The sequence below is a fragment of the Dipodomys spectabilis genome, unplaced genomic scaffold (assembly GCF_019054845.1).
Source record: "Dipodomys spectabilis isolate Male_0828 unplaced genomic scaffold, ASM1905484v1 ptg000163l, whole genome shotgun sequence".
NCBI classification, from domain to species: domain Eukaryota; kingdom Metazoa; phylum Chordata; class Mammalia; order Rodentia; family Heteromyidae; genus Dipodomys; species Dipodomys spectabilis.
The window spans coordinates 20,560,550-20,578,286 of record NW_024870840.1 but is presented as its reverse complement, the minus strand read 5'-3'; the positions used below and the strand labels follow the sequence as shown (position 1 = coordinate 20,578,286).

At 50.7% G+C, this 17,737-nt stretch overlaps 1 protein-coding gene across 2 annotated transcripts; it reads left to right on the top strand.

Annotated features, from left to right (window-relative positions):
* The first annotated feature begins 5,317 nt into the window (after positions 1-5,317).
* On the top strand, positions 5,318-15,995 carry Ankrd54 (ankyrin repeat domain 54). 2 transcript variants are annotated; one of them, XM_042693133.1, is made up of 8 exons: positions 5,318-5,745; positions 7,145-7,192; positions 11,305-11,403; positions 12,385-12,456; positions 13,778-13,825; positions 13,900-14,024; positions 14,211-14,318; positions 14,586-15,995. In XM_042693133.1, the coding sequence occupies exons 1-8, from the start codon at positions 5,421-5,423 to the stop codon at positions 14,658-14,660; spliced, it is 900 nt and encodes a 299-aa protein (XP_042549067.1). In that variant the 5' UTR covers positions 5,318-5,420; the 3' UTR covers positions 14,661-15,995. The 2 variants fall into 2 exon arrangements, with proteins under 2 accessions (XP_042549067.1, XP_042549068.1); XM_042693134.1 differs by having other exon boundaries at positions 5,660-5,745; positions 11,310-11,403.
* Positions 15,996-17,737: the final 1,742 nt, after the last annotated feature.

The window sequence follows — 17,737 nt, the reverse complement described above, 5'->3', positions numbered from 1 at the left end:
CCCCCCCCCCCCCCCGGTCAAGGGAGGTTCGAGCCTAAAGGGCCTGGCTTGGATTCGCCTGCGGGGTAGAAGTGGCTAGAAAAGGTTAAACTCAGCTGGGGGGGAGGTGGCTCACTCCTGTAATCCTACTCAGGAGTCTGAGATCTGAGCATCGTGGTTAGGATCAGGAAAGTCCCTGAGACTCCTACCTCCAATTAACCAGCAAAAAGGTGGAAATGGATCTGGGGTTCAAGTGGTGGCGTGCCAGCCGTGAACTGGCAGCCAGTGAAATCTGGTATAGGGTTCATAGGGCTCTTTTGGATTGGTTCCTCTGTTTAAAGTCATCTGCTTAAACACACTATCTAGAGGAAATCGTGAATCTTCGTTCCAGCCTCTACTCCCCTGATTTGCTGTGTGACAAAGAGCATGTCTCACCCCCTCCCAGTGCCCCTTGCTTTCCCATTGGGGCACAGCTCCCTGCCCCGAGGTTTGGGGACTCACAGTTAACCTGTGATGCATGGCAAGGGTCATGTATTCACTCTGATGCCATCTATACTAAGCATCCTATTTCCAATTGCAGTCTCGCTCACCCAGCACTTTCTGCTGAGCGCTCACTTTCAATTCCGTCCTTGCAGTATGACCAGAGGTGAAAACCATCCTGGAACTGTGTCGCTGGATGTCCTGGGATCATAAAGTTAGTGGGGGTGGGGGGGGGGGGAGGGGGAGTGTAGGAATTCAAAGAGGAACACAGGAGACCAAAGCAGGAGATTTACTAATGAAAAGTGAAAGAAGAGTAAAAGGTACCCTATGGTAGGCCAGGCTCTGTGCTAGCAGTCCTAAGTTTTATTGGAGTCTGAAGAAATAGTCCTGGTATACTGAGTTAATGTGTCCTTAACTTTCAGAGACAGGCTCCTGTTTTGTTTTCAGTTTTTTGTTCATTTGTTTGCAGTGTGCTAACTGGGGCTTGAACTCGGGGGCCTGGACACTGTCCCTGAAGTTTTTCATTCAAGGTTTTTCATTCAATTAGCACTCTACTACTTGAGCCACAACTCCACTTCCAGGTTGTTGTTTTTTTTTCTTTCTTTTTAAGTGGTTAGTTGGACATAAGTGTAAGGTCCACTCCTGGATGGCTAGCAGACTCCACCCTCCCCGCAGCAAAGTCTCCACCCAGTACCTGCGTTACCTAGGCAACTAGGACACCTGGAAGAGGTCACATCTGCATCTGCTGAGGCCACATCTGAATTTGATGTGGCCACACCTTTCTTCCCCCATACCCTAGAAAAGGCCTAGCCCAGGCCCAGATGCTCTCTCTCTCTGCACTTTTCTAGCTCTTTCTCAGCTCTTTCCTTCTCTTCTCTTTCCCAGCTCTCTCCTCTTTCCCAGCTCTCCCTTCTCTTTCCCAGCTCTCATTCCCAGGCCTTTCCTAGCCGCATGGAGGGCCAACATGGCCTGGTGCCAGCCAGAACGATGAATAAACCTACCCCTTACCTGAATACCACGTGCATGCTGCTGTTCTTACTCGGCTACCTCTTTTTAAAAACCTAACAATAAGGGGCTCATGGACTTTTGGGCTGGCTTTGGACCTTGGTCCTCAGATCTCAGTCTCTTTAGTGGTTAGGCTTACATGCATGAACCACTGGCACCTGGCTCCTGTCAAGAACTCTTGTCTTAGTTCCCTCTCCCTCCCCCCTCCTGTTGTATGTTAGCTGTTCTACCATTCCTACTTCAATCATAGAAGCTGAATTGCACTGGAGTCCAGATTTATTCCATTGCTTTGCAGCACAACAAATAGGTTTAGAAATGCAATTCTGATCGGCAGACAGAACCCCATTACAGACAGAAAGGGTGTTTGGTTTCCCAAGCCCCCTTTGTTCTTGGAAAGGCAAGACTTCAAAGGGGAAGAAATTGAGCCGACCAAAGCACCTAGTACAACACCTTTAGCAGCCTAATGTTGCCCCATCTCTCTTGATCTTTTTCCTGGGATTGTAGGCAGGAAGTTTCCGACTAGGAAAGATCATTAGTTATATTCCACAGTGGCCTGACTTCTTCAGCTGGATTTATTTCAAGCCATGCTTCCCTTGATATGGTTTTATCTGTAGCTCACCTGTTGTCCTGTTTGTTCCACTCCCCTGAGTGTAACCTCCTAAACCCCTACCCCTGTTACTGCAGTTGTACTTTATGAATCAGGACTAGAAGCAGTGTTAGGGAACATCTGATGCAGAAATCTCAACGCCAGATCTAAACTAAAGTTCTCTAGTTGTTAGCCCAATGAGCTCCTTTCCCATAGCTTAGTAAGCTCCTTCCCCTCTCCACAGCTTAGCATGCTCCCTTCCTAGGGACCACTAGCCCATTTAGTAAAGGCAGTATATAATCAGCCTCCAAACCCCTTTACCTTGGTATGGTACTCTTCTGTGGTATATATATATATATGGCAGCAAGAGTTCCTTAGAGTGACCTTCCGGTCTGGGCAGCTGCAGGGCCCCTTATCTACTATTTGGGCAGCAGCCATAAATCCATGATGAAGCCCTTGGCCCTCACATCCACACTGGGGTCTCCACCCCCTCACCCCTTCTAGCCCCTCCTAAACCTATTAGGTTTTATGGGTCACCTCAGACAATAGCCAGTGCTGTTTCTCACTTCTCCCTTGTGAGAAGGGGTCTTGCCAGCCCCTTTCCCAGGAATAAACCTTTCTTTGTTCTCTGTACCTGCATGTCTGTGTGGTTTTCTGGCAAAGTCCAGATAATCTAACTCTAGATATTAAAAAGATCAGTGAAGCCAGGTGCTTGTGGCTCACGCTTGTAATCCTGGCTACTCAGGAGGCTGAAATCTGAAGATCATGGTTCAAAGCCAGCCAGGGAAGGAAAGTTCATGAGACTCTTATCTCCAATTTACTACCAGAAAACTAGAAGTGGTGCTGTGGTTCAAGTGGTAGAACATTAGCCTTGAGCTGAAGAGCTCAGGGTCAGGGCCCAGACCCAGAGTTCAAGTCCCATGACCGACCAAAAAAAAAAGGATCAGTGAAAGCACAGGATATAGGTGGCACTTAAGGAGAGGCCAGGCTGGGAAGTTGCCTTAGTGGTAGAGTGCTTGCCTTGCATGCATGAGGCTCTGGGTTTGTTTCCTGAGCACCACATGAGCAGAAAAAAAGCTAGAAGTGGTGCTGTGGCTCAAGTGGTAGGGCACTAGCCTTGAACTGAAGAGCTGAGGGACAGCGCCCAGGCCCAAAGTTCAGCCCCCACGATTGGGGGGGGGGAGGGGGAAGAAGAGGGAGAGGCCAGGAAGTAGAGCTGTTAAGAGTATAAAAGTACAAAAAAGAGCAAAAAAGCTAAGAGTCAGTGCTCAGGCCTTCAGTTCAAGGCCCAGTACCTTCTCTCTTTGCTAAACAGACACACACAATAGGAGTGGAGTTGTGGCTCATGCTAGAGCATTAGCCAAAAGTAAAAAGACCAAGGGTATAAGGTTCTGAGTTCAAGCCCCAATGCTGGGGGGAAAAAAGTTCAAGTCTAGTCTGGGTTACAGAGTGACTCTACCAAAAAACAAAACAAAACGGGCTTGATCTCTTGTATTTCTTTTTTTTTTTTTTTTTTTGGGGTCCAGTTGTGGGGCCTGAACTCTGGGCCTGGGCGCTGTCCCTCAGCTCTTCAGCTCAAGCCTAGCACTCTACCACTTGAGCCACAGCGCCACTTCCGGCTTTTTTCTTTTTGCTTATGTGGTGCTGAGGAATCGAACCCAGGGCCTCATGCATGCAAGGCAAGCGCTCTACCACTGAGCCACCTTCCCAGCCCTCTTGCATTTCAGTTAAAAAAAAAAAGTGAAATAAAAATAATTAAAATCCTTGAGTCACTGAGGAATTTGCTGAGTGTAAAACTGAAGCTGAAGGTTATGAAGGGAAAGACAAAAATGCAAATAATCCACTTTTTTTTTGCATTTGTGAAAGAGGTGTGGTTTTTAAAGAAAATTGTGAAGGGGGCTGGGAAGGTGGCTCAGTGGTAGAGCGCTTGCCTTACATGCCTAAGGCCCTGGGTTGATTCCTCAGCACCACATAAGCAAAAAGAAAAAAGCCAGAAGTGGCGCTGTGGCTCAAGTGGTAGAGCGCTAGCCTTGAGCTGAAGAGCTGAGGGACAGTGCCCAGGCCCAGAGTTCAGGCCTCACCACCGGACCCAAAAAAAAAAAAAAGAAAATTGCCAAGTTAGAGCATGCCATTCTGTGCTTAAGTAACAAGGCTGCTCCCAAATTTTTTTGGTCCCAGTACTGAGGCCTCACCTGCTCTAGTTATCAATAATTACAGTAGATACCATCTTTTGAGCAGTCACTGACATAGAAATAATTACGTCTAATTATATTACTTTGTAAATCAATTGTCCCTGTTGGGTTTCCCAGAACCCTGACGAATGCAATTGATAGTATCTGGAAGCTACCACAGCGCAGTTTGTGGTTGTAAGGTCTATTAAATAGGTAGGTTTCATTAAGTAGCCGAAGAAGAGAACACCATGCAGTATTCAGGCAGGAAAAGAAGTTTATTTACCCAACTGCTGCTCCAGCCATGCACGGTGGAGAAGCATGGCTGAAAAGGGAAGGGGCGGGGGGTGAAGGGGGACAACCAACTTCTGGGCGGGGACTTGTCTAGGCCAGGGACAGGAAGAGGTGTGGCCAGGTGGGAGTAAGGTGTGGCCACACTGGATCTGGATGTGACCTCAGGGTCTAGGACCTCCTAAGGTCAGATGGGAGGCATGTGACCAGAGGTGGCCCAGGATGTGACCTAGCAGGAGGGGAAGGTGACTGCTTCCAGGTCTGACAGTTACCTAGGTAACAGATACTGGGCGGAAACTTAGCCAAGAGGGCGGGAGGTGTTCCTGTTCAGACCTTACAGCGGTAGGATTTCCAGATCTTAACATATTTCCTTTTTATGTTATTCGCTTTGTGAGGAGCCCGTCTTTCCATGTGTTCATTGATTCAAAACAAGTCAATACCCGGGCTACACTTTCCTTCGTGATTGGCTGTCGGTGGTCTTCACGTGATTGGGTACAGCACCTGCCTGTCATATTTCCCATGATTCAATGGGGGTTAATGGAGGGAGGGGAAGTATCTAGCTTTTTTTTATTGGTTCCGGTAGTGGCACAAAGTGAGGGCCTTAGGCATTTGAAGTTTGTAATTGGTTCTTCCATCCGCCAGTCACGCTGCTGGAAGCGCTGTCCAATCCTCTCGCTCGTACTATTCCCTCCCTTCCCAATTGGCAGGGAAATGCAGGCTAGAGGAGTCGTCACTGGTCCAGACGACCCACCTCCGCGGCGCGAGCCCGCCTCCCGCTCGGTTGCCGTGGTTGCAAGCGGGTCCCGCCCGCCCGCGCCTTCCCTTGACAGCAGGACAAGGCGGAGGCAAGTGGGTCTGTCGGTCGGTTGAGAACGAGGCTCGGACTGAGAGGCCCGCGCGGAGCCGTTGCCATGGCAGCCGCCGCCGGGGGCGCGGGCGACGAGCCGCGCTCGGGCCGCTCGAGCTCGGATGGCGAGTGCGCGGTGGCGCCGGAGCCGCTGGCAGAAGCCGAGGGCCTCTTCTCTTTCGCGGACTTGGGGTCCGCCCTGGTCGGTGGCGCAGGCCTTCCGGGCCGGGCGTCCGGGGGCTCCGAGTCCCCGCTGCGCTTCCTCCATGTCCTGTGGCAGCAGGACGCGGAGCCGCGCGATGAGCTGCGCTGCAAGATCCCGGCCGGCCGGCTCCGGCGCGCCGCCAGGCCGCACCGCCGGCTTGGGCCCACGGGCAAGGAGGTGCACGGTGAGGCCCGGGGCGAGGAGGTGCAGGGTGGGGGTCCGGGGCGAGGAGGTGCACCGAGAGGGCCCCGGGGAGCAGCGCGCCGGCTCCTGAACTCCCCACCCCAAGGTCTCTCGACTACTGCTCAGTGCCCAGGGACCGTCGGGTCTCCTTTCACTGTTATAAATAATAATTACTACTATCAGAGCTGCCCAGGATCCGGGGTTTATTTTTAAAACGTCTTCCTGCTTCAGTGGCAGACTCCTCTCAGTTGGTAGATCCTGAACAGAAACTTTCCATGACTGGGTGTTTATGACTGCCTGAGCTGGCTGGTCTCCAACTGCGGTCCTCCAAATCTCAGTCTCCCAGAGCTTTAGGATTATATGTATGAACCACTAATCCCAGGCTGAGAATCCTGTTCATAGGGCAATGGGGAAGCCAGAACCTATAGCCAAGATTTACCAGCTGGTATGAAAGCTGGATTGGACTGCCCTTCCATGCCCGGACCCTGGCAAACTATGCACTCTTTCAGCTTCATTTTCTGTTTATAGCATGGGTACAGCTACCTGCCTTTACAGACTGTGGCTAGACTTAAATAAGGTACTAAATACATAGCTATTATCTTGCCTTTGTTATATGTTATACACTGTTTTCTGATACATGGCTTTACCTCTAATTTGTGAGATACATTGTGGTCATCGAAGTTGAATACTTAATTTGCTGAGTGTAAAATTGAATACTCAGCTTCCTGAGTAGCTAGGATTACAGGTGTGAGCCACCAGCACCCGGCTTATCTTTTAGCTTTTTCACTCAAGGATGCTACTTTGTCATTTGAGCCATACCTCCACTTTCAGCTTTTCTTTGGTTAACTGGAGATAAGATTTTCAAGAGTTTATCTGACTGGGCTGCCTTTGAACCCTGATCCTCAGATCTCAGTCTCCTGAGTAACTAGGATTACAGATCTGAGCCACTGACACTCAGCTAAAAAGTGGCCTTTGCTGGGGTTTCTCCTTCTTCTGGGTAGCATTTTGTATCCTGGCACCGTTGCTTCCCTTTAAATACTGTGGTTACTGCAGGTAACCACAGGAAAATAGGAAACATCACCTTCTGTTTCTTCATGGTAATTGTGTGTGTGTGTGTTTGGAGGGGGACAGTATCTGGGGTTTGAAACTTGAGGCCTGAGTACTGTCCCCCCCCCCTTTTTTTTTAATCCTCAAGGCTGGTATTCTACCACTTGAGCCACAGCTCTACTTCTGGCCTTTTGGTGCTTAATTGGAGATAAGTCTCATGGACTTTTTTCCTGGACTACTTCAACCCCTGATTCTCAGATCTCAGCTTTCTGAGTAGCTAGGATTACAGGTGTAAGCCACAAGCGCCCTGCTCTGGGTTTTCTTTTTTAACTTACCTCTTACTCTCTTCACAGCCCTAAAGAGACTGAGGGATTCAGCCAATGCCAATGATGTGGAAACAGGTGAGTGTGCACAATGATTCTGGCTCCACGGATTCCTGGAGCTGGTATGGAGGGGGGTGGGGGGGTAGAGTGTAATAGGCAAGAGCCAGGTAACCCATACCTAGAAAGACAGGCCTCCTCTCACCCTTCTTTTTCTTTCTTTTTCTTTTTTTTTTTTTTTTGTCAGTCCTGGGGCTTGAACTCAGAGCCTGGGCACTGTCTCTGAGCTTCTTTTGCTCAAGGCTAGCACTCTACCACTTGAGCCACAGTGCCACTTTTGGCTTTTTCTGTTAATGTGGAACTGAGGAAGAATCAATCCCAGGACTTCATGCATGCTAGGCAAGCACTCTAACACTAAGCCATACTCCCAGCTTCTTTTTTTTTTTTTAATGTCAGTTCTGGGGCTTGAACACATGGCTTGTGTTTTCTTAGTTTTATTGATCAAGGCTGGTACTATACCACTTTAGCCACACCTCTAAGTCTGGCCTTTTGCTGGTTAATTGGAGATGAAATTTTGTATTTGGAGCCAGGCATTGGTGACTCACACCTATAATTTTAGTTGCTCAGCAGGCTGTGATCTGAGGATCAGGGTTCAAAGACAGCCCAGGAAGAGAAACCCTTAAGGCTATTATCTCCAGTTAACCAGCAAAAGGCTGGAATAGACATGTGGCTCAAATGGTAGAGTACTAGATTTGAGAAAAACTCAAATGACAGCACCCAGAGCCCTGAGTTCAAGCCCCAAGAATGACACCCACACACAAAGAAGTTTGGATTTATCTGTTCAGGCTGGCTTTGAACTTTAATCCTCAGATCTCAGCTTCCCGAGTAGCTAGGATTGCAGGCGTGAGACATCAATGCCCAGCTAGTATAAAGCTCACCCTTGGGCTGGGATATAGCTCAGTGGCAAAGTGCTTGCCTAGCAAGTGCAATGTCCTGGGTTTGATTCCCAATACCAAAAACAAAAAACATGGTTAAAAAGAAGAAGAAGAAGCCGGGTGCCAATGGCTCACACCTGTAATCCAAGCTACTCAGGAGGCTGAGATCTGAGGATTATGGTTCAAGGCCAGCCTTGGCAGGAAAGTCTGAGACTCTGATCTCCAATAAACCACCAGAAAACCGGAAGTGGCACTGTGGCTCAAGTGGTAGGGCGCTAGCCTTGAGCTGAAGGATAGCGCCCAGGCCCAGAAGTCAAGCCCCATGACCGACAAAAAAAAAGTTCACTCGATTGGCACAGGGCCACTGTATTTACCAATGTCTTTGCAGTCACCTTGCAGAAAGCAGGCCAGACTTACATACAGATTCACATTCTCCCCTGTCATCCTGGGCCCTCCTGTGTCAGAGCACTTACTGTCCTTTGGGATTCCTGATGCTAGAGACCCTGTCTATAGTGTGCTTGTTTGGAACTTCTTCTGGCTAATGAGAGTAAACACTGCTTTAACTGCCAAGTGACATCTGCCACCTCCAGCTGCTTTGTACACTGTGAGGTCAGGTCAAGTGGCATTCATGGCTGCAGTTGGCAGAGCCCCTGGGAGGTGTGAATGCAGCTCGCAGAAGGTCCTGTCTGGTTTTCTGCTACTGTTTTCTGGCACTCCTGAGCTAAGGAGGCAGTAACTACATCAAAGGTAAATAGCAAAGTCAATCTAGGACAAAAAAATTAATTTTGTCTATGGACTTAATGTGTCCTATGAGTCAGAGAAAAGTGGTGTTAGCTTTCTATGGCCACTTTTACCCCTACTTAGTGGCTTAAGCAACACAAATTTGTTATAATTCCCTGGGCCAGAAGTCTTGTACAGGTCTCACTGACCAGGCTAAAATCTAGGTGGCAGAGATGCTGCATTGCTTTCTTTTTTTGTTTCCCCCGTCTTGGTTAGTCATGGAGCTTAAACTCAAAACCTGATCACTGTTCCTAAGCTTTTTTTTTTTTTTGGCTGGTCACGGGGCCTGAACTCTGGGCCTGGGCACTGTCCCTTAGCTCTTCAGCTCAAGGCTAGGGCTCTACTACTTGAGCCACCACGCCACTTCTGGCTTTTTCTGCTTATGGTGTGCTGAGGAATCGAACCTAGACCCTCATGCATGCAAGGCAAGCCCTCTAGAACTGAACCACCTTCCCAGCCCCTCTAAGCTTTTTATGCTCAAGACTAACACTCTATCACTTGAACCACAGCTCTACTTCCTTTTTTTTTTTTTTTGGTGCTTAATTGGAGATAAGAGTCTCACAGACTTCCTTGCCTAGGCTGGCTTTGAACCACAATCCTCAGATCAGCCTCCTTAGTAGATAAGATTACTAGCACCCTGCCACACCACGTTTCTTGGCTCTTAGTCCCGGCATCTTCAAAGCTAGTCACAGTGGGCTCTTCTCTTCTCTCTCTGATACTCTCTGGTCCTTGGAGCAGAGAAAGGCTCTCTGATTACAAGGCCTGGTGCGATTACATTGGGCCTGGATAATCCTGGATAATCTCTGCTTCCCAAAGTCCTTAGCCTGGATCAGATCTGCAAAGTCCTTTTTGCCACGTAAGGAACTGTCCTCACTATTTCAACAACTATTTCCGTTCCTGTGCTGAGGACTGTTTTTCTGAGTACCAGATTTGAACTCAGGGCCTCATGCTTAGCAAATCTTTCTCTCTCTCTCTCTTTTTTTTTTTTTGTCAGTTATGGGGCTTGAACTTGGCCTGCACACTGTCTCTCAGCTCTTCAGCTCAAGGCTAGCACTCTACCACTTGAGCACCACTTCGGTTTTTCTGGTGGTTAATTGGAGATAAGAGTCTCATAGACTTTCCTGCCCAGGATCCTCAGATCTCAACTTCCTGAGTAGCTAGGATTACAGGGATGAGCCACTGGCACCCAGCCTAGCAAACCTTTCTTCCTGGGCTGGCTTTGAACTTGGATCCTCCAGTTCAAGCAGGCCTTCTGGAGAGCTAGTATATAGGTGTGACCCATCTGGGCCCAGCTTGAGGACTTTATGAGTTTATAAACTGCTATGCATACCTGTAATGTAACACATTCTCTTATTTTGGGAACCAGAATGTTCTCCTTCCCTCAGTGTCCTTCACTCTTGGTGGTGAAAGCAGTACTGACTCAGCTGGAAGAGTGCTGCCTGGGCTTTGGGCAGAATGGTTCAAGCCCTCGAGAAGCTTCTTGCCGGGAGACAGATACTAAAACATTGAGTAGCACTTTCCCCCATTTTAGCTGATATGTGCATTAGAGCATAATGCCTCATACTTACAGGGCTCCTGTGTTCTACCGAGAACTTCCACTCCCATGATTCTCATCTCAGCAGCTCTGGAGATTGGCAGCACAGAGATTATATACATTTGCCATGACCTGGGGCCCAAGTTCAGGCCTCTGCTCACCCCAGGCCAGCTCCTTCCACTGTCAGGTGCTATTGGCAGTATGTTCCTTACTTTTTTCTGTGTGCCCATAGTAGGGCTTGAACTCAGGGCCCTGGGTGCTGTTCCTTTTTCTGCTCAAGGCTGGCTCTACCATTTGAGCCACACCTCCACTTCTGACTTTTTGGTGGTTAATTGGAGAAGGAATTTCACAGACTTCCTGCCCAGCTGGCTTCAAATCCTGATCCTCAGATCTCAACCTCCTAAGTAGCCAATGTCTACTTAGCCAGTGGCTCACACCTGAAATCCTAGCTACTTAGGAGGCTGAGATCTGAAGATCATGGTTCAAGGCCAGCCTGGGCAGGAAAGGCCATGAGACTCTTGTCTCCAATAAACCACTCAGAAAAACTGAAGTGGTGCTGTGGCTCAAGTGGTAGAGCGCTGGCCTTAGCTAAAGAGCTGAGGGACAGCACCCTGGCTCAGAGTTCAAGCCCCACGACTGACCAAAAAAAAAAAAACCAACCAAAAACACCTAAGTAGCTAGGATTATAGGCATGAGTTACCACTGCCCAGCTTGCCCCCTTGCTTGTTTACTTAGTTTAGCCTAGGACTTAGTCTGTGTGCCCCTTGGTCTTGTGCTCAGTTGTGTTCCGAAGAAAACACATTCCTTGCCATGCTGACCCCTTGGGGAGAAGCTTTGCCATGCCTTAGGAATGCCTTGTCTAGGGGGACCCCTGCCTGCTCCGGGACTGCAGCATAGCTAACACTTCTGCTTTGTTGCCCTTCCCCCCATCTTGGTGGTGTCAGTGCAGCAGCTGCTGGACGATGGCACGGATCCCTGTGCAGCTGATGACAAGGGCCGCACTGCCCTCCACTTCGCCTCCTGCAATGGCAATGACCAGATTGGTAAGTACTGGGCATGCGCAGGGCAGGTGAAGCAGTGTCTCTCCAGAGGCCACCAGGAGGATCCTAAGGTCCCTGAGCTTCTTTGTTTAAGATTGGCCCTCTACTACTTGAGCCACAGCTCCACTTCTGGCTTTTGGGTGGTAAGTCTCATGGTCTTTCCTGCCTAGGGTGGCTTCAAACCGTGATCCTCAGACCTCAGCCACCTGAAGAGCTAGGATTACAGGTGTGAGCCGCCGGCATCTGACCAGGACTGAGGTTTGAAAGCTGAGAAAAGGGCGTCTCCTGCTTCTCTCTGTTAATACCATAGTGAGAGCCAGGCCACTAGACAGCGAGCTCCCCTCCTTGACAAACCTCAGGTTGGGCTGTGGCACTGCCAGGCTTGAGCAAAAAACTTAGGGGGCAGCACTCAGCCCCTGAGTTCAACCCCTAATACCAGCACAAAGAAAACAACAAACTAAGGAGCTGGAGGTATGGCTCAAATGGTAGAGCACCAGCCTAGCAAGCGCGAAGCCCTGAGTTCAAACCCTAGTACCACCAAAAAAAAAAAAAATCCCAACTCAGTTCTATAGCACGTGCACAGGTTCTGGCATCCAGGATCCTGCACAGGAACCCATTGTGTATGAATGAGGAAAAGCGGATGAATACAAAAATGAGTGAGAGAAATTACACATTGAGCAAACCTCTGTAGCTAGACTATGGGTGCGGGTCCAGTTAAAACAGTTCCTCAGGGCTGAGAATGTGTCGTAGTGGTAGAGTGCTTGCCTAGCATGCATGTAGCCCTAGGTTTAATTCCTTTAATTCCTCAGTACCACCTAAGCAGCAAAAGCCAGAAGTGGTGCTGTGGCTCAAATAGTAAGAGTGCTAGCCTTGAGCAAAAGAAGCTCAGGGACCGATCCCAGGCCTTGCGTTCAAGCCCCAGGACTGGCAAACAAAACAAAACAAACAAAACAAAACCCAGTTCCTCTTGGGTTCTCTTTCCAGTACAGCTGCTTCTGGACCATGGGGCTGACCCCAACCAGAGGGACGGTCTGGGCAACACACCACTGCACCTGGGTGAGTCCCCAAAAGCTGACGAGATACCTCTAGAACAGACTAGCCCCCAAGTGGGGAATCTGTCCCTCAGGATCCCAGTAGCGTCTCCAAGCATCCAGTGAGCCCGAGCCCCGAGGCCGCACTTGGCACTAGCCTGGGTCCCATGCCTGTCCAGTCACCCAGCCATCGGCCGCCCCTAGACATGGCATTTTCACTAGAAAGCATGTCGTGAGACCCCTACCTGGCTTTTGACCTGCTGCCAACTCACTATGGCTTGTAGGGCCCATCTCCAGGCCTCGATTTCCCCAGATGTGCAAGGAGAGAATTAGATGTGATTGCTCAGTAATGCCCAGATGCAGCCCTGGTGACACCTTTTTAGGAGGCATAGTTTGGTGTGGGCATATTCAGAAACCCAGCCCACAGCCCTCCTCCTGGATTCTCTTTCTCTTTTTTTTCTTTTCTCTTTGCTGATCCTGGAGCTTGAAATCAGAGCCTGGGTGCTATTCCTGAGAATTTGCTGAAGGCTAGTGCATTACCACTTGAACCATAGCTACTTTTGTTTGTGTTTTTGTTTTTGCTATTTTAATGAAGATAAGAGTCTCACAGACTTTCCTGCCCAGGCTGGCTTCAAACTGAGATCCTCATATCTCAGCCTCCTCATTAGGATTATAGTGCTTCCGTGTGTGTGTGTGTGTGTGTGTGTGTGTGTGTGTGTGTGTGTGTGTGTGTGTGTGTGTTCGTGTGTTCGTGTGTTCGTTCCAGAGCTGGGGGCTGTGTGTGTGTGTGTGTTCCAGAGCTGGGGCTGTGTGTGTGTGTGTGTGTGTGTGTGTGTGTGTGTGTGTGTTCCAGAGCTGGGGCTTGAATTCAGGACTTCACATTCTTCCTTAGCTTTTTGTTCAAGGCTAGCATTCTCCCACTTGAACCATAGCTCCACTTCTGCCTTTTTGTTGGCTAATTGGATATAAGAGTCTCACAACCAGGTGCTCATGCCTGTAATCCTAGCTACTCAGGAGGCTGAGATCTGAGGATCGAGGTTCGAAGCCAGCCCAGGAGAGGAAAGGCTGTGAGACTCTTACCTTCAATTAACCATCAGAAAACCGGAAGTGGTGCTGTAGCTCAAACAGTAGAGCTTGTGTATTGAGCTGACGAGTTCAGGACAGCGCCCAAACCCAGAGTTCAAACACCATGACGGACCAAAAAAAAAAAAAAAGTCTTCCCTGCTCAGGCTGGCTTTGCACTGGGATTCTCAGATCTCATGGTCCCAAGTAAACTAGGATTACAGGCATGAGCTACAGATGCCCAGCGGTTCCTGGATTCTTAAATCTCTGTTCTTTGTTCTCAGCGGCCTGCACCAACCACGTCCCTGTCATCACCACGCTGCTCCGAGGAGGTATGTAGTCTCTTCTTCTTGCTCCTTTCACTTACCCTTACCACCAGCATGCTTCCCTCTGCCTGTTCCCACAGGGGCCCGTGTAGATGCCCTGGATAGAGCTGGCCGCACACCCCTGCACCTGGCCAAGTCGAAGCTGAACATCCTGCAGGAGGGCCATTCTCAGTGTCTGGAGGCTGTGCGGCTGGAGGTGAAGCAGGTGAGCACACGCTCCTGTGCTCCTCTCCCTAGGACACCTGCCCCTGGTCCCAGGGCTCCAAGTCATCTCCTACCGACCCCAGAGGACTCCTGCACTGGACCCGCCCACAGCACCCCACCAGACCCCTCTGCGCCCCCTTTCTGGGTCAAGTCAGAACGCGCCCGCTCATCTCAGCCTCTCTTGCAGATCATCCATATGCTGCGGGAGTACCTGGAGCGCCTGGGGCAGCATGAGCAGCGGGACAGGCTGGATGACCTCTGCACCAGGCTCCAGATGACCAGCACCAAAGAGCAGGTAACCTGCAGCCACAGGTCCAGCCCTGGGGCCACACCCGCACAGCACGAACCAGCTGTGTCAGGGGTTGCCGCCCACCGAGGCCCGAGCCTCCACCACTTCCTTTGAGCCTACAGAGGTGGATTTGTGCTCACGGCCTGCTATCTGGCTGGAGCACCGGGTCACCTGGTGCCAACTGTCCCACTGGGAGACAATATCTGCTTTGTGGGGGGGACAGGCTAGTGGGAACCTGGCACCCTGGAACAGAGGCTGCATTTCTTCTTGCAGGTTGATGAGGTGACTGACCTCCTGGCCAGCTTTACCTCCCTGAGTTTACAGATGCAAAACATGGAGAAGAGGTAGCAAGAGCCTCCCCCACCTGCCACTGCCACTGCCACTGCCCTGTCCCCTCTGCTCTCTTCTACAAAGAAAAAGCCCAGGGGACTTTGGAACTCCACTTCTCCTCCTCATCCTCAAGACGCTGGGGACAGCCGAGTCATGCTCTTCGCCACCTGAGCCGCTCCCAGTCAGTCTCCATCATCTCCGCAGACGCAGATCACCTTTGCTGCACGAGGCACCCTGCAGCCGTACTTCAGCTCTGGCTGACGTGCGCCACCGTCCTCAGGGCTCCCGCACCCTCAGCAGGCCCCGAAGCCTTCTTCCTGCTCCTTCCCAGCTAAGGGCCTGTTGCTGCCGGCTGGCTTTCAGCATGTACTCTCAGGCCACCACAAGCTTCTTGGCTGGCCCTGGCCCTTTCTCCAGCACTGAGGTTTTAGTTCGTTGCCTGACTTCTGAGGAGACATTGCATCAGTTTCTCTGGTCAGAAGCAGGGAGGGTTGGTGAGGCCTAGGCCTTAAATAAGGTTAGGGAGCATCCCGCTGACTCCAGAAGGAAACGTTCCCCAACCCTTCCCCTGACAGTCACTGGAACAGCAGGAGGGGTTTGGTTGCTGCTAGTTGTCACAAGCTGATTGTGGCCCCTAGATGCCTAGGTCCTCGTCCAGGATCCTGTGGGCTGGACCCCACATGGCCGGAGAGGCTTTGTGGCTACAACTAAGTCTTCACACACACATGGTCTGGAATTATCAAGGTGGGCTGGATGAGATCGTAGAGGTCAGTATTAAGGGAAACAAGCAGATGTGCTAATAAGAGCAACAAGTTGGGAGGGGTCAGGCACCCATGGCTCAAGCCTATAATGCTGGCTACTAAGGAGGCTGGGATCTGGGAATCACAGTTCAGAAATGTCTCCGAGACTCTTATTACCAGTTAACCAGCAAAAAGCAGGAAGTGAAGGTATGGCTCCAGTGGTAGAACACCACCCTTGAGTGAAAAAGCCAAGTGAGAGCTTGAGGCTCAGAGTTCACATCCCACTACCAGCACAAAAATTCAAGGGTAATGGCTGGTGCCCCAGTGCTATCACAACTCGCTAGTAAGCCTGAGGCCCTTGGTTCAAATCCCCAAGTACAAGTCCAGAGAAGAGGTCACAAGCCAAGGAATGTAGGCTGCCTTCAGAAGCTAGAGGAGGCAAGGAAATGGATTTTCTCCATTGGACTTCCAGAAAGAACTGGCTTTACTGACAACTTCAGACTTTAGCTCAGTGAGACTGATTTTAGATTATAGCCTCCAGAAACCCATGAGAATGTCTGTGTTGTTTGTTGCCATAGCAACAGGAAACCAATAAAGTAGATGCTCAAATTCACCACTGTGAAAGCCTTTGGTCCTATGAGCAGCCCTGGCCCCACCAGCAGGAGCAGAGGGCTCTCTGTTGCACACCCTGCTTGGTGTGCCATAAGGGGAAAACCTTAGGGTGGGCACTGGGAGGCGCTGGGCACAGATTTGACAGTGCTTGTTCCATGTGCCATCTGGCTCTGTCCCGCTTTCTCACCAAATTGGAAGCCTTGGCTACTTTCAGAGGAGGAGAATTTGTTCCCAGACCACAGCTAGGCATGCTTCAGATCTGCCTGACCTCTCAGAATCCAGCCGCTCAGCCTGAGGGGGAAGGGTGAGAGATACTAGCCCCCAGGGCCCTGAGGAGCTAAGGCCTTGGGGTTGGCAGGGAGAGGAAGGCCAAGCGCTGTGGCAGCCCTGAGACTCAGGTGGCAGGCTTGGGAGTTTTGGAGGGAGGGCAGGTTGGGCAGGAAGGTGCCTTACAGGTCATTCATCAAGCGCAGCCAGCCAGCCAATCTGCCTTGCCCCATTTCTAGCCAGGATGTTTGCTGTAACCCCAAATCTGTCTGAAGAGCCAGCCAGATAAAGTCAATCCAGACAGGAGAGTGAGTCAGAAAACACAAGAGGACCCTGTGCGCTGGACTGGGCGGTGGGGGCAGGCCAGAACTCGGCGAAGCTGTCCTTGGGGATCCAGTCTGTTGCCAGCTGCTGACAGGATAGCAGAGGGTGGAGTGAGCAGGCGCGGGAAGAAGACTGGCAGGGTTGTTGAGTTTACCTTGTGCGGGGAATCCTTTCGCTTTCTAATGATCCATCTGGTCCATTCCATTTGTGTGAGCAATCTCTACTGAACCCTTGCTCTGGCTAGCACTGTTCTAGGCGGGCCTTGCTGCTGCTGCAGGCCCACCAGGGTGGCCTACCCAGGTATCTAGGGCTGGAACATGGACATACCTCCCAAATTCATGATGTTTCTACCAGGCCTGGAAACAGAGGCGCCCCCCCCCCAAGAGAGAGAGTGTGATGCTTGCTGAACCCACAACAGGTGTTGTAGAACAAGCCCTTTGAGTTAGTGCTTACAATAAAACCTTAGCATTGCCTCCTCTGCAGGAAACAAAGAAAGTAACTTGCTTGAGGTTGAACAGCCAAGTGCCTGGCCCACATCCCACATCCTCACCAGGTTCCAGAAGCCCAGTGTTCCCAGGGCTCCTGTGACAAATTAGGTAGGACCCAAGTGTAACTTGGTTAGCATGCTCAGTGTCAGGGTAGGGTCTGATCTGGGAGAGGGAGAGGATGACTGGTGTGAGTGATGGGCTGGCTCTGCTTGCTGTCCTTGCTGGCTGACTTCTGGAGGTCATGAGGAGAGCTGCATGAACCAGGCCTGAGGAGTCCTGGGGGTAAGATTTTAGCTCACCCAACTGCAGAGGCCTGAGGTCTAAAGCTTTGCCCTAGAAAGCTTCCACCCTAGGACAGGCTGTTCCTGCCACCATTTGGGGACCACATGCCTACGAGGCTGGTCCCTTCCACCAAGACTGCCTGCTTCCCAGACTGTCAACAGCTGAGCCAAGGCCAGGACAGAGGCCAGGCCAGTGCTTGAATCCCCTCACTCTGTGGTCCACAGGGGCCTCAGCCCCCAGTTTGGCCCTCCAGATGTGACCATCTCACTTTACAAGGAAGAAGCAGGTTCAGGTTGACGGGGCCTTGCTGGACTTGGACCTTGGCACAGACCGAGATTGCAGGCTGTGGGTTTCTTGTTCCTGTGCTCACAAAGCAGCCATG

Bases quoted from the DNA above. Each gene is read 5' to 3' on its own strand.
- Ankrd54 (XM_042693133.1), top strand. From the start codon at position 5,421: ATGGCAGCCGCCGCCGGGGGCGCGGGCGACGAGCCGCGCTCGGGCCGC. The intron at 5,746-7,144 runs GTGAGGCCCGGG...CTCTCTTCACAG, and splicing joins CACGGGCAAGGAGGTGCACG to CCCTAAAGAGACTGAGGGAT. The intron at 13,826-13,899 runs GTATGTAGTCTC...CTGTTCCCACAG, and splicing joins CACCACGCTGCTCCGAGGAG to GGGCCCGTGTAGATGCCCTG.